This window comes from Cherax quadricarinatus, chromosome 37 (assembly GCF_038502225.1).
Source record: "Cherax quadricarinatus isolate ZL_2023a chromosome 37, ASM3850222v1, whole genome shotgun sequence".
NCBI classification, from domain to species: Eukaryota; Metazoa; Arthropoda; class Malacostraca; order Decapoda; family Parastacidae; genus Cherax; species Cherax quadricarinatus.
Window position 1 is genome coordinate 5704770 of NC_091328.1, and position 15447 is coordinate 5720216.

The 15447-nt window shown below is 41.7% G+C and overlaps 1 protein-coding gene across 4 annotated transcripts in view; it reads right to left on the reverse strand.

Annotated features, from left to right (window-relative positions):
- LOC128701842 (cysteine-rich secretory protein 2) overlaps positions 1-15447 on the reverse strand; it is a 52499-nt gene that overhangs the window by 11444 nt on the left and 25608 nt on the right. For all 4 annotated transcript variants that reach the window (XM_053795778.2, XM_070091816.1, XM_070091817.1 and 1 more), the window contains 2 exons: positions 5131-5264; positions 1310-1458 (listed from right to left, as the gene is read on the reverse strand). In XM_053795778.2, the coding sequence (XP_053651753.2) occupies positions 1310-1458; positions 5131-5264 (283 nt within the window). The remainder of the gene's footprint in view (positions 1-1309; positions 1459-5130; positions 5265-15447) is intronic.

Sequence of the window (15447 nt, forward strand, 5' to 3'; positions counted from 1 at the left end):
CTGGAGAGAGTTCCGGGGGTAAACGCCCCCGCGGCCCGGTCTGTGACCAGGCCTCCTGGTGGATCAGAGCCTGATCAACCAGGCTGTTGCTGCTGGCTGCACGCAAACCAACGTACGAGCCACAGCCCGGCTGGTCAGGAACCGACTTTAGGTGCTTGTCCAGTGCCAGCTTGAAGACTGCCAGGGGTCTGTTGGTAATCCCCCTTATGTATGCTGGGAGGCAGTTGAACAGTCTCGGGCCCCTGACACTTATTGTATGGTCTCTTAACGTGCTAGTGACACCCCTGCTTTTCATTGGGGGGATGTTGCATCGTCTGCCAAGTCTTTTGCTTTCGTAGTGAGTGATTTTCGTGTGCAAGTTCGGTACTAGTCCCTCTAGGATTTTCCAGGTGTATATAATCATGTATCTCTCCCGCCTGCGTTCCAGGGAATACAGTTTTAGGAACCTCAAGCGCTCCCAGTAACTGAGGTGTTTTATCTCCGTTATGCGCGCCGTGAAGGTTCTCTGTACATTTACTAGGTCAGCAATTTCACCTGCCTTGAAAGGTGCTGTTAGTGTGCAGCAATATTCCAGCCAAGATAGAACAAGTGACCTGAAGAGTGTCATCATGGTCATCAGACTGTTGCGGGCTGCATCCCGAGGAAAGGGAGGCGGGTTAGTATATCTTAGACAGAACTTATAAGGGGACAAGACAGGATTCAGATTAATAATCTTAAGAGGGTTATTAAACCATGAAATAAGCAATGTGGATTATTTCCGGTGATATCCTTTCACATCTTAAAATAATGAATCCTATGATACTCCAATACTGAAACTATGTACTGTGCCAAAACAAAAGCATTCACATTGCTAAACTCACAAACTAGTATTTAGTCACTTAGCCATAATACCAACTTACCTCATAATTTGTAATATTTTAAAATAAAGAATTAAACTAAGTCTGCCCGAAATGCCTAGCCATGCTAGGCGTTCTAGTGGTACACTCTGTAATTATTATTTAACTACATGTAAACCACACAACAACCAAATTCTGTAAATTCAACATTGTAATCTTTATAGAGAATAAACTTTGAATTGTATCCCAGGATACGGCCCCACAACATTCGCCTAACACCCTGGCCCCTACTGACTGCTTGGTTAACAGGATCAAGATCAACAGATGTATGGCGACTTACCCAAAACGTCTCGACTCTCTGAGACCAAACTCGGGTCCAATCGGTTGAGAGGATAACGGTCTACTACCGAGCTATGCTACTGTAAATGGAACATTTGAAAATATGAAACATATATACTGAAGCATGAACATACCATCGCTTTTTGGTGGTGGAGACGAGAAGGTTCTGACCGCAAGCACCGTATCGAGATGTCCACCTGACGCTGGGGTGGTCCAAGTTTGTGTTACGTTCACACTGTTCTGCCCACGCCTGTGCCTGCTCAGCAGCACGCTCATACCATCTCTAGGGAAATGTTTTCATTCACGTATTAGATACACAACAAAAAATTATACAGTGATCTTGAAGTCACACAGTTATTACTGGCACACACATAGAGTACATTTTTATGAAGAGTTAACCTAGGATAACCCAACAGTTACATAATGACGTATTTCCACTAGGGAAAATCACATACAATGCTTTACTTTACATACAAGAGAATATAAGGCTAACCGCAAAATGAGGTTATGCTTAAATTTGCTATCTGGAGTTTACCTGAAGAGAGTTTCGGGGGTCAACGCCCCCGCGGCCCGGTCTGTGACCAGGCCTCCTGGTGGATCAGCGCCTGATCAACCAGGCTGTTGCTGCTGGCTGCACGCAAACCAACGTACGAGCCACAGCCCGGCTGATCAGGAACTGACTTTAGGTGCTTGTCCAGTGCCAGCTTGAAGACTGCCAGGGGTCTGTTGGTAATCCCCCTTATGTGTGCTGGGAGGCAGTTGAACAGTCTCGGGCCCCTGACACTTATTGTATGGTCTCTTAACGTGCTAGTGACACCCCTGCTTTTCATTGGGGGGATGGTGCATCGTCTGCCAAGTCTTTTGCTTTCGTAGTGAGTGATTTTCGTGTGCAAGTTCGGTACTAGTCCCTCTAGGATTTTCCAGGTGTATATAATCATGTATCTCTCCCTCCTGCGTTCCAGGGAATACAGGTTTAGAAACCTCAAGCGCTCCCAGTAATTGAGGTGTTTTATCTCCGTTATGCGCGCCGTGAAAGTTCTCTGTACATTTTCTAGGTCGGCAATTTCACCTGCCTTGAAAGGTGCTGTTAGAGTGCAGCAATATTCCAGCCTAGATAGAACAAGTGACCTGAAGAGTGTCATCATGGGCTTGGCCTCCCTAGTTTTGAAGGTTCTCATTATCCATCCTGTCATTTTTCTAGCAGATGCGATTGATACAATGTTATGGTCCTTGAAGGTGAGATCCTCCGACATAATCACTCCCAGGTCTTTGACGTTGGTGTTTCGCTCTATTTTGTGGCCAGAATTTGTTTTGTACTCTGATGAAGATTTAATTTCCTCATGTTTACCATATCTGAGTAATTGAAATTTCTCATCGTTGAACTTCATATTGTTTTCTGCAGCCCACTGAAATATTTGGTTGATGTCCGCCTGGAGCCTTGCAGTGTCTGCAATGGAAGACACTGTCATGCAGATTCGGGTGTCATCTGCAAAGGAAGACACGGTGCTGTGGCTGACATCCTTGTCTATGTCGGATATGAGGATGAGGAACAAGATGGGAGCTAGTACTGTGCCTTGTGGAACAGAGCTTTTCACCGTAGCTGCCTCGGACTTTACTCTGTTGACGACTACTCTCTGTGTTCTGTTAGTGAGGAAATTATAGATCCATCGACCGACTTTTCCTGTTATTCCTTTAGCGCGCATTTTGTGCGCTATTACGCCATGGTCACACTTGTCGAAGGCTTTTACAAAGTCTGTATATATTACATCTGCATTCTTTTTGTCTTCTAGTGCATTTAGGACCTTGTCGTAGTGATCCAGTAGTTGAGACAGACAGGAGCGACCTGTTCTAAACCCATGTTGCCCTGGGTTGTGTAACTGATGGGTTTCTAGATGGGTGGTGATCTTGCTTCTTAGGACCCTTTCAAAGATTTTTATGATATGGGATGTTAGTGCTATTGGTCTGTAGTTCTTTGCTGTTGCTTTACTGCCCCCTTTGTGGAGTGGGGCTATGTCTGTTGTTTTTAGTAACTGAGGGACGACCCCCGTGTCCATGCTCCCTCTCCATAGGATGGAAAAGGCTCGTGATAGGGGCTTCTTGCAGTTCTTGATGAACACAGAGTTCCATGAGTCTGGCCCTGGGGCAGAGTGCATGGGCATGTCATTTATCGCCTGTTCGAAGTCATTTGGCGTCAGGATAACATCGGATAGGCTTGTGTTAATCAAATTTTGTGGCTCTCTCATAAAAAATTCATTTTGATCTTCGACTCTCAGTCTGGTTAGCGGCTTGCTAAAAACTGAGTCATATTGGGACTTGAGTAGCTCACTCATTTCCTTGCTGTCATCTGTGTAGGACCCATCTTGTTTAAGTAGGGGCCCAATACTGGACGTTGTTCTCGATTTTGATTTGGCATAGGAGAAGAAATACTTTGGGTTTCTTTCGATTTCATTTATGGCTTTTAGTTCTTCCCGCGATTCCTGACTCCTAAAGGATTCTTTTAGCTTAAGTTCGATGCTTGCTATTTCTCTGACCAGTGTCTCCCTGCGCATTTCAGATATATTGACCTCTTTTATCAAAATGATCGCCTGATTATTGATGTGAGATTATTGGTGTGTTCGTTAGAGGAAATCACTTACCTACCTGGAGGGTGTTCCGGGAGTCAACGCACCCGAGGCCCAGTCCTTGACCAGGTCTCCGGGTAGATCAGGGCCTGATCAACTAAGCGGTTGCTGCTGACCGCACGTAGTCCAACTTACGAACCACAACCCGGCTAATCGGGTACTGACTTTAGGTATCTGTCCAGCTCTCTCTTGAAGGCAGCCAGGGGTTTATTGGTAATTCCCCTCATGCCTGGCGGGAGGCTCCTGAACAGTCTTGGGCCCCGGACACTTATTGTGTTTTCTTTTAGTGTACTCATGGCGCCCTTACTTTTCCGTCTGCTCAGTAATTTCTGTGTGCAGATATGGGACCAGATTTTCCAGGTGTAGATTATGATATATATTTCTCCCCTGCACTTCAGTGAGTACAGGTCAGGTGACTCCAAGCGTTCCCGGTAATTAAAGCAGTATTTGACAAAACTTAAATGTGCAGTTAAGGTTCTCTGTACATTATCAAGATCTGTAATTTCACCTATCTTGAATGGAGCTACTAGTGTACAGCAGCATTCCAGCCTAGAGAGAACAAGTAATTTAAAAATAATCATTAATGGCATGGCATCTCTTGTTTTGAAGGTTCTCATTATCCATCCTATCATTTTCCACGCAGTTGTGATAGTGAGACTGTTGTGATCCTTGAGGGTGAGATCTGACATTAACACTCCCAAGTTCTTCACACTACTTTTTCGGTCTATTGTGTGGTTAGAGTTTGTAGTAAAATTCGTTCTAGCTATTATTTCCTGCAATTTCCTTGACAATATCCTCATTGCCCTACTGAAGTCTCTAAGCTCAGGCTGACAGATTTCAATCCTTTTTATGAACCCCATCCAAAGTGATACAATATAAGGAAACATAGCTGTTGTTCCCACTGTGTAACTATTATACAGAATAGGCCAGCAGTACATTGCTGATATATCTAATTTTACTAAAAAAAAATATCCGTCCAACATCACTCGACATCGCCCACATATCAACTCATTTCAATTCCTAGAAATTCCTCCTCAGGTATTTTCGTCGTACATATGGTGTCATCATGACATTTTCAGTTCTACGACGTCTCACAGCGTACAGCATATACATTACATTCATACCTTTACAGTACATTGATGCAGTAGAGATTAAAAAAAAAAAAAAAAAAAAAAACTTTTTTGTAAGAAATACTATTTTAAAAAAAGAACTGGTTTTAAATAAGATCTTTTGCAAATTGGTGACATCGATAAGTCATGAATTTATAACTGCAAGGATGGCAATTCAGTCCCAGTACTCACCGACTACCAGTACTCGCAGCTATCAGTACTCACCAGAGCCAGCATGTTAGCAGCTGGAGGGTTGACCTTGGAGCGCAGAAAGTTGTGCATATGGATAAGATAACGGCTGACCTTGTCACGTTTTGGGTCTATAGACCTGTATCGGTGCCCTCCAGACCATCCACCACCTGTGTACATACAAGGTGTTTTACTCTCTTGTTGCTACCCACAACCTCTCTTGTATTGACTACTACCTACAGTATACTGTACTGCCTACCACCTGCACTATTGCCCACTACTGTACTGCCTACCACCTGCACTGTATTGCCCACTACTGTACTGCCTACCACCTGCACTCTATTGCCCACTACTGTACTGCCTACCACCTGCACTGTATTGCCCACTACTGTACTGCCTACCACCTGCACTGCATTGCCCACTACTGTACCGACTACCACCTCTATGTTACTGCACACAGCCTAGCCTAGTTAAAAAAAACTATCAAGCAAGAGGTACAACAAATTTTAGGTAAGGTTTGTTTTGCAAAGTTAGAGAGCAAAAACAATTTCGTTAAGAATCAGTATGGGTTTCAACTAGATACAACGTTGTAGCTATCTGGATACAATGTTGTAGCTGGTTCGATACAGTGTTGTAGCTGGCTCGATACAATGCTGTACCTGGCTAGACACAATGTTGAAGCTAGCTGCAGCCAGTGGAACTCTGATGTTAGTTCAGAAACAACTTCATTTGCGGGATCGATATGCCGTACTGTCGACAACAGTAAAGAACAGAAATGTTTGCAGAACAAGATTTTATTTGGACAACGTTTCGCTCTATGTAGGGGCCAGGCAAGGCGTATAGGCAAGTCTCTCTACATCTGATCATTCTGTTTGCCTAGCAGTAAACAGGCATTCAAGTCATTCTACTGTTGTGGATCGCTTCTAGAGTTGGTTCCATTGTAAATTTCTCAGAAATAACGTCTTGACACGAGTCTTTTTCATGTAATGACCAGCCGATCTCTACCACCCAGAGAAGAATGGCCGATGTAAAACCGGTAGCACTGATCATGGTCCTATGGTTAATTTCAGTGGTTCCGTCTCTGTGGTTGGGGAAGGATGATTGTCATCATGAGCCGTTGGCCCTGTGACAGGGGCGCGGCAAATCTTGTACAAATGTAGTGTAGCAGTAGCTACCGTCAGTGATGAGTAGATTGTGTCTTCAGTCCGGTGTTAACGACTCGGCAGTTCTCAACACCCAACAAACTCTGCTCAACTCAGGGCCAACCCCGACTTAGGGCCCTCAGTCTGAGCAACGGGACGGTTCTAGGTCTGGCTATCACTTGTGGCCTGCATACAGCAATCAAAGGATAAGTGTTTGGGAGGGACCGAAGTACCCTAACAGAGAAGCCATACACACACTGCTTGACTTTCTTGCTTTGTCCAGAATTATTAACTCTCCAGGGTTACTAACTTCCAGGGTTCTTAACCCACCCAGAGTTGTCAATCATCCAGGATTAGTAACGAAAAAAATTTCTTCTTTGTTGTTAAATGGCTGCAAGACATGGGTAGGTGTGGGCCAGGGCTGGTGCTCTCATCACACTCTTCACTGATACCAACACCATTGATCTCTCACTATAACTCTTGCTTTAGTAGCCTATGAGAGGTTTGCAAATCTTAGGGATTTCAATAAAGGACTTTTTATGACTATAGCAACGCATATCAAGCCCAGCTTAGAATATGTTGTACCAGTGTAGTGCCCCCACCTGATCAAACATATTCAGAATCTTGAACAGGTGCAAAGGACTACACGGAGACTAGCCTTACCATCCCTGCAACACCTCTGCAAATATGAACACCACCATCACCACAACCCTCCACTCCCCAATTCACAACACCAACACACCCCTTGCCTCCCATACCCACTCCAACATTCGCACAACACCCACAATCCCCTCACAATACCACTCCCCAGAACAGCACCAGACACCCACCACTCCAACACCTCGCTCACCACACCAGTGCCACCCCCCCCCCACACACACAACACAGCATCCACATACACACTTCTGTCTCTCTCTCAGCATCCGACATCCTACCCTCCTACATACATCCCCTCCCACCACCACTACTTCTCCCATCCCCCATAGTCAATGCTCAAGAAAAAGGAGGAATCAAAACAGACAAGAAATAGAAAGGTCTAAGCAATAAACAAATTATTTCATAAGAAATACAGTCGTGTTTACGGACACAAATGGTGTGTCAACTGAAAACAAATTACAAAGAATAAATTAAATGAAACAGCCAGACTTGATAATAATTACAGAAATTAGACTTTCATAACCAATAATTTATGCAGTATTTCCAAGAGGATGTACAACGGCAAAAATAAATAACAAAAATGGATGGATGAAAGGGAAGCGTGAATAGCCATTTTAAAGGGGAAACAATGATACTATGAACAGATGAAAATCGTAAATGATAAGAAATACTCAAACTATGAGGTAACTAAAATAACCTAAGGCCTCAAGTTAGTAGACGACGCAGACAAACGATACCAATAATTCCCCAAAAAGAACACAGTAGCCAACACAACTGAAGCTAAACTATATATTATTGTCAATTTAAACCACGGTGAAATAGACCGGGGAAAGGGTAGCTCACGCAGTTGTCCACAAACATGAAGAGCCACATTCAGGGAATCCAGCTTCCAAGAAATTAGGCTATGATTGATCACGGCAGAGAGAATTGATGTTTGAAGGACCATAATGGAAATAAAGTCATTTTGTCTGAGATTTTTTGGGGGTTATCCTAGGTAATTTACATATATGTTATTAGGTAGGATAATTGAACTTATGTGTACCTGTACCTAAATAAACTTATTTAAACCAAAAACTCCAGACCGACGCAATAGCTTACTTTCCCCGAAGATGCCGGGAAGCAGAATGTAGGGTCATTCTCAACTAAAGAAAAACAAACAAGAAATACAAGAAAATCTGTGGTTCAATCCACAATATAAAGATGCAAAAAAAAAAAAAAAAAAAAAAAAGAGAAAATGGAAACGTTGAGAAAATCTATTTAACAAAAAGAATCTAGTAGGAAGGAATACAATTCAAGGTAACTGAGACACAATTAAAAAGAAAAAGCGAAAACCGAGCCAGTGTTCTACAGCCACATTCAAGAAACAAAACATCAAGAAAGGATAAAGTAATGAACCGCAGAAAGAAGGGAGGGGGAGAGTGACAATGACAAGAAGCTCTACAAGGAATCCATAAAAAAATTACAGTGGAATAAAACAAAGACACTCCACTAGAACAGGAATGAGGGAGAGAAAGCAAAACAGAACTAGAAAATGACAAAAATAACAATCGAAGACGTAAAGAAAATGTTGATGGAAGCAATAAGACAAGATAACATATTGGCATGGATTCTGAAGGAAGGGGCGACAGTACTGAGCAAACCCCTTGTCAAAATCTTTAGCAAATTGAGGGAAACGGGTAAGCGCCCTAATATTGGAAAAAAAATACTGCTCAGTCCAGTCCCTGGACCAATTATGTACCTCTGTAATCTTTTGACTACCGCCCACAGGATGGGTATGGGGTGCATAATAAACATATTAAACTCAGTAAATTCCAGTTAATTCCAGCAATTTCAAACCGATATTCCTGATCAATATCCTTGCAAAGTGATGTATGGTCGTAAGAGAATAGTAGATGACCTAGAAGAACACAGATGTCTGAGCAACAACAAGGTTTTAGGGACTGGAAGTCATGTCTTACGAACTTATTAGAAACCAATGACACTCCTACTGATATCACACACAAGAATAATGAATAAAAAAAAAGCAGACAACGGTTAGATGAAAAGTAATAGAAGAATATACTACAAGATGAAGAATGGCATTTGAGAGCCGTAAATTATTCTTATATAAAGCCTATATGAAAAAATTAATGTATAGTGTTAATTATTGTTTTGCAAATGGCGTGAGTGCTTGCACCTCTTGGGCACACGACTGACCCAACACCCCAGACCATATCTGTATTGATCAGGTGGTGTGAGGCAGTCTGTCATAGTCATCAACCCGCCCACACCCACCCACAAGCACACCCAAACCCACCCACAAGCACACCCAAACCCACCCATATGCGCACCAATACCTACCCACAAGCACACCCATACCCACACGCACACAAACATACCCGCACCCACAAGCACACCTAAACCCACTACCACTCAAACATACCCACACCCACAAGCACACCCAAATCCACACCCACATCCACTCACCTACAAGCACATCCAAACCCACACAAACATACCCACACCCATTCACCTACAAGAACACCCACACCATTTTCCTCTTGTACCATTTTGACCCACGAGAGGATATGAGACATTGAGAGTACATTGTAACTTGTTATAAACAGCACTGTAACAGTACAGTACGTGGAAGTTACACTTGCATAAACAGGTAATAAGCACTCGTCAGTACAAAAGCAATAAATCTCACATGTAGGCAGAAACAAAGATGAAAGAAGACCTCTACATTTACACCTCCAAATAACATCATCAACATATAGCATGATCAGTACTATGATACAACATGCAGCGTAATCAGTACTATGATGCAACATGCAGCATAATCAGTACTAAGATGTAGCATGAGCAGTACTAGCAAGCCACAAGTCACTCCAGAACCTGCACCTGGTTGCAACGTTGAGGTTGGGTAATACAGACTTCAATTAACATTTTGCTCAGTTGTGAGCAATTTTTAAGTTATGGCTTGAAAAAAAAAATCTTGTTATGGCTTCCTCTTACATTTTATTTTTTTGCTTCCAATTTGCCTTATAATTAAAATATTTTGGTTGAAAAGAAGTACCCAAGCAGCATAAGGTAATTTGACATCAAATTTCAAGATATAGTTCTAAAAATAATACTATGTAAATTAATATTGAAATTGCCACGTGACTGTGACTGAGGATACTCAACAGACAGGAAACATAAGACATATAGATCCTAATGGTATACTCCGGACAAGAGTGAATGAAGCCACGTACCACAATAAGCCGTCACTGGCATAGTGTTTCGCTATGTGTAGAGCTTTATAAGTCATATAATAAAATTCTACACATAGCGAAAGGTTATCAATAAAATCTTGCTCTACAACCTGTCTTCAACACATACCCATGTTGGCAGAATAGAAAGAAAATCGTTATAGAAATGTAGGACCTGATTGATGTCACCATTGTGCACCATAATATAAAATAAATGTTTTATCCAATTTTCACATAATTTTAATAAATATTTACTTGAAGTGTTTAACGACCTGCGAAAAACATCTTATATTTATTACAATCTTTCTTTGAACTGCAAAAATGCATGTGGTTGTGATGACAAGGCAGAGGTTATACATTACTTTCCTTCAAATCTTAGTTAGGTTAGGTTAGGTAAGGTTCGTCAGGAAACAGGACAAATGTTTCCTGACGCGGGTCTTAGTCAGATGATGACCCGCCTTTGGAGCTTTTGGTCATCTGACCGAGGCCTTCCGCTGGCTTACCGGTCCACCCCTTTAAAAATTATGGTCATTTATAACCTTTCAAATCTTAGTGATACATACCAACAAGGGATCGTCAATGCTAAAATATAAGGTAATTTAAATCATTCAAAACCACATATAATCTATATTGCAATATTTTTATGACTGAATTCATATCTGCATAAATAGCTTGTTATTGTAACCAAATATAAGCATGTAAATAGTTCACTACCACTGCAACTTGTTTAGTTATCAAAACTTTGGAGCCTAGTCCCTGGACCCATTATGTGCCTCTAATTTTTTGACTACCGCCCACAGGATGGGTATGGGAGTGCATGATACAGTAAACTAACCAACACATGACCTTACATGAGCCCTTTACTAGAATCAAGGGTGCCTTGATTCTAGTAAGGGCTCGTGGTTCAAGGAGTTGGAGTTGTTCTCTCCTTCCTTGGATCGAAACCGATTACCTCGCAATATCTGACAATTAATACTGGTTGGATCCAAATGGCGTACTGCTAACGATAGTGAAGAAAAGGCGCACTGTAGAGCAAGCATTCATTGTGACAGTGTTTAGCTCCGTGTAGAGCTTCATGAGGCTCTATATACGGACCGAAACATTGTCTTTACTGAAGCTTGTTCTGCAGCGTAGTTTTTCTTTATAAGCACGGGTGTACCACAAGGCAGCCCCCTGGCACCTCTTTTAGTCTTCCTTTATAAGAACATAAGAACATAAGAACGAAGGAACACTGCAGAAGGCCTACTGGCCCATGCAAGGCAGGTCCACGTCTCCTACCGGCTTAAGCCAATGCACCCAACCTAGTCAGGTCAGGTCACATTGACTTAAGGGAGGAACACGGCAACCGACCTGGTAGCACAAGCTATCAGGTCTAACTCACACCCACCCACATCTACTCATGTATTTATCCAACCTATTTTTAAAGCTACACAACGTTCTGGCCTCTATAACGGTATTTGGGAGTTTGTTCCACTCATCCACAACTCTATTACCAAACCAGTACTTTCCTATATCCTTCCTGAATCTGAATTTTTCCAACTTAAAACCATTGCTGCGAGTCCTGTCTAGGCTAGATATTTTCAGCACACTATTTACATCCCCTTTATTTATTCCTGTCTTCCATTTATACACCTCAATCATATCCCCCCTAATTCTACGTCTTTCTAGAGAGTGCAGTTTCAGGGCCCTTAGTCTATCCTCATAGGGAAGGTTTCTGATACATGGGATCAACTTTGTCATCCTCCTTTGTACATTTTCCAGAGAATTTATATCCATTCTGTAATACGGTGACCAAAACTGTGCAGCATAATCTAAATGAGGCCTAACCAAGGATGTATAGAGTTGAAGAACAACCTGAGGACTCCTATTATTTATGCTTCTTGATATGAAGCCAAGGATTCTATTAGCTTTATTGCGAACACTTATGCACTGTTGTCTTGGTTTCAGATTACTGCTAACCAGAACTCCTAAATCTTTTTCGCAATCCGTAATATTAAGATCTACATTATTTAGTTTATATGTGGCATGGTTATTGTCCTGTCCAACATTTAGAACTTTGCATTTGTCTATATTAAACTGCATCTGCCACTTCTCCGACCACTGCATCAGTCTATTCAAATCTTCCTGGAGTGCTCGAATGTCCTCGTCAGAATGAATTCGACGGCCTATTTTGGTGTCATCGGCAAACTTGCCGATGTCGCTCTTTATGCCCTCATCTATGTCGTTTATGTAGATTGTGAACAGCAGGGGGCCCAACACTGACCCCTGTGGAACACCGCTCGTGACGCTTCCCCACTCTGATTTCTCCCCATTTATGCAAACTCTCTGCTGCCTATTTGTCAACCATGCCTCTATCCAGGAAAAAATTTCTCCTCCTATTCCATGTGCTTTAATTTTCCTCAATAGTCTCTGATGTGGGACCCTGTCAAAAGCCTTACTGAAGTCCATATACACAATATCATATTCATTACCATGATCTACCTCCTCAAATACCTTAGTGAAAAAAGTTAATAAATTCGTAAGGCAGGAACGCCCCTTTGTAAAACCATGCTGAGATTCGTTGATTAATTTATGCTTTTCAAGGTGGCTACGAACTGCCTCGGCAATTATTGATTCCATAAATTTTCCCACTATGGAGGTTAGGCTTATTGGTCTATAGTTCGAAGCTAAGGACCTGTCACCTGTTTTGAAAATAGGTATCACATTTGCCATTTTCCACTTATCTGGCACCATGCCAGTTTGTAGTGATATGTTGAAAAGATTAGCCAAAGGTGTGCTAAGCTCCTCTTTACATTCCTTTAGAACCCTTGCATACAGTTCATCAGGGCCTGGGGATTTGTTAGGTTTTAATTTATCTATTTGCCTAAGGACCATGTCACTTGTGACCCTAATAGTGCACAGTTTATTATCGTCCTGTTCTACATAATTTATCATTACTGGAATATCGCTGGTATCCTCCTGTGTAAAAACTGAGAGGAAGTATGTGTTAAAAATTCTACACATTTCCTTATCACTGTCAGTGAGCTGACCCGAGGAACTTTTGAGTGGGCCTATCTTGTCCCTGATCTTACTTCTGTATACCTGAAAGAATCCTTTTGGGTTAGTCTTCGATTCTCTTGCAACTTTAACCTCATAATCTCTTTTTGCTTTTCTAATTCCCTTTTTTATTTCTCTCTTTAACTGAATATATCGATTTCTCAATTGCCCCTCTCCTCTTTTGATTTGCCTATATATGCCTCTCTTTTGACCAATCAGATATTTTAATCTATTGTTCATCCATTTAGGATCATTTTTGTTTGATCTGATTTCCCTATTTGGAACATAATTTGACTGAGCAGCTAGAACTATGCCCTGGAAAGCATCATATCGGCAACCATCACCACCTACCTGACCCTTAGTCAGGTCATTCCAGTTCAGCCCACCTAAGTAATTTTTCAGTCCTATGAAATCAGCCAAGCGAAAGTCAGGGACGGAGACTTGATTGCCATTATTAGGGGAATTCCATGATATATTAAAACTGAGTGATTTGTGATCACTTTCCCCAAGCTCATCATTAACCTCAAGATTATTAATTAGTGTTTCCCTACTGGCAAGAACCAAGTCAAGGAGGTTATTTCCCTTAGTTGGCTCTGTCACAAACTGTTTTAAAAAACAATCCTGGATCGTATCAAGAAAGTCACCTGACTCTAAATTTCCTGTCAAATTGCTCCAGTCAATCTGTCTATAGTTGAAATCTCCCATTAGCACAACATTTTCGTATGTAGATGCCTTACGAATTTCGTCCCATAGAAGTTTACTGCACTCCCTATCAAGATTTGGGGCCCTGTAAATCACACCCAAAATTAGTTTTTCTCGGCCCTCGAGAAGCTGTAACCAAACAGATTCAGTGGCTGACGCTTCTAATTTAATATCTTGTCTAACACAACAATTTAAATTGTCTCTGACATACATCGCTACTCCACCACCTTTCCTGTTGACCCTGTCAGTGTGGAATAATTTATAGCCTTGTATGTGACATTCAGAGGGCATCTCTCTATCTTTCAGATTAAGCCAGGTCTCTGTTATAGCAATAATATCTATGTTTCCTGCACTTGGAATTAATCTTAGCTCATCTATCTTATTTCTTACACTCCTGCTATTAGTATAGTAAACCTTAAGGGAGCTAGTCCCTTGCTGCCCTCTGCTGTCCCCCTTTGTTTGCTGACCTGATCTATTGTCTTTATTTATAACTTCATGCTGAATGCCTTTTATACATTTACTGTTTCCAACCCAAGTGTTGCAACCTGCTTGTTTCCCACACACACCCATACCTCTATCTTCCATCAGTTTAAAATCATAGGCATTTCACCAATGGCCTTCTCAATCGAGTCTGCAAGTGCTACCACCCCAGCCCCAGAGAGATGTACCCCATCCCTTGCATACATATCATGTTTGCCATAAAAGTTGTTCCAGTTGTCAATGAATGGGATTGCAAGTTCCTTGCAGTATCTGTCTAGCCAGCAATTTACACCAATTGCCCTAGACAACCATTCATTTCCTACTCCCCTTCTAGGCAAGATGCTACATATGATTGGGATCCCTCCCTTAGACTTAATGAAATCTATAGCTGACCTGTACTTATCTAGCAGCTCTTCTCTCCTACCCTTCCCAATATCATTTCCACCAGCACTGAGACAGATAATGGGCTTGTTCCCATTACCTGACGTGATATTATCCAGCCTGTTGACAATGTCCCCAACACCAGCTCCAGGGAAGCACACTCTGTCTCTCATCTTCTTATTCCTATTACAAAAAGCACGGTCAATATATCTTACCTGAGAGTCACCAACCACAAGAATGCGCTTACCTCCATTAGCAGGGGCAGTAGTACCCTTACCTTCACTGGCCACTGAAGTACATTCATCCTGAAGAACAGAGAAGCGATTTCCTACCTTCAGATCTTATCAATGACTCGCTAAACGCCGCCAAACAACTTACATCACTGCTGTAAAATTGATAACACTTCCTCTTTCACCTCACAATTAAACACTTCAACCCCTTAATAATGTAGTAAACAATGAACTGGAAAAATCTTACGTAGGATGACTATCAAATTCTCACTCGACAAACAACACACCTCCAGCATAATGTTTAGATTGAAAGCATCCAGTAACATATATATCTCAGGATAAAGAACAACCACTTTGTGAGAGAGAATAAAGATAAATATCAAAGTTTATCTACAAACAGATAACAAATATTACACCAAGAAAAAAAAAACTATATTCAACACATCCAAAAGCGTAAGAAACTTTTCTTTCAAAATTTGCTTACGACGTAGT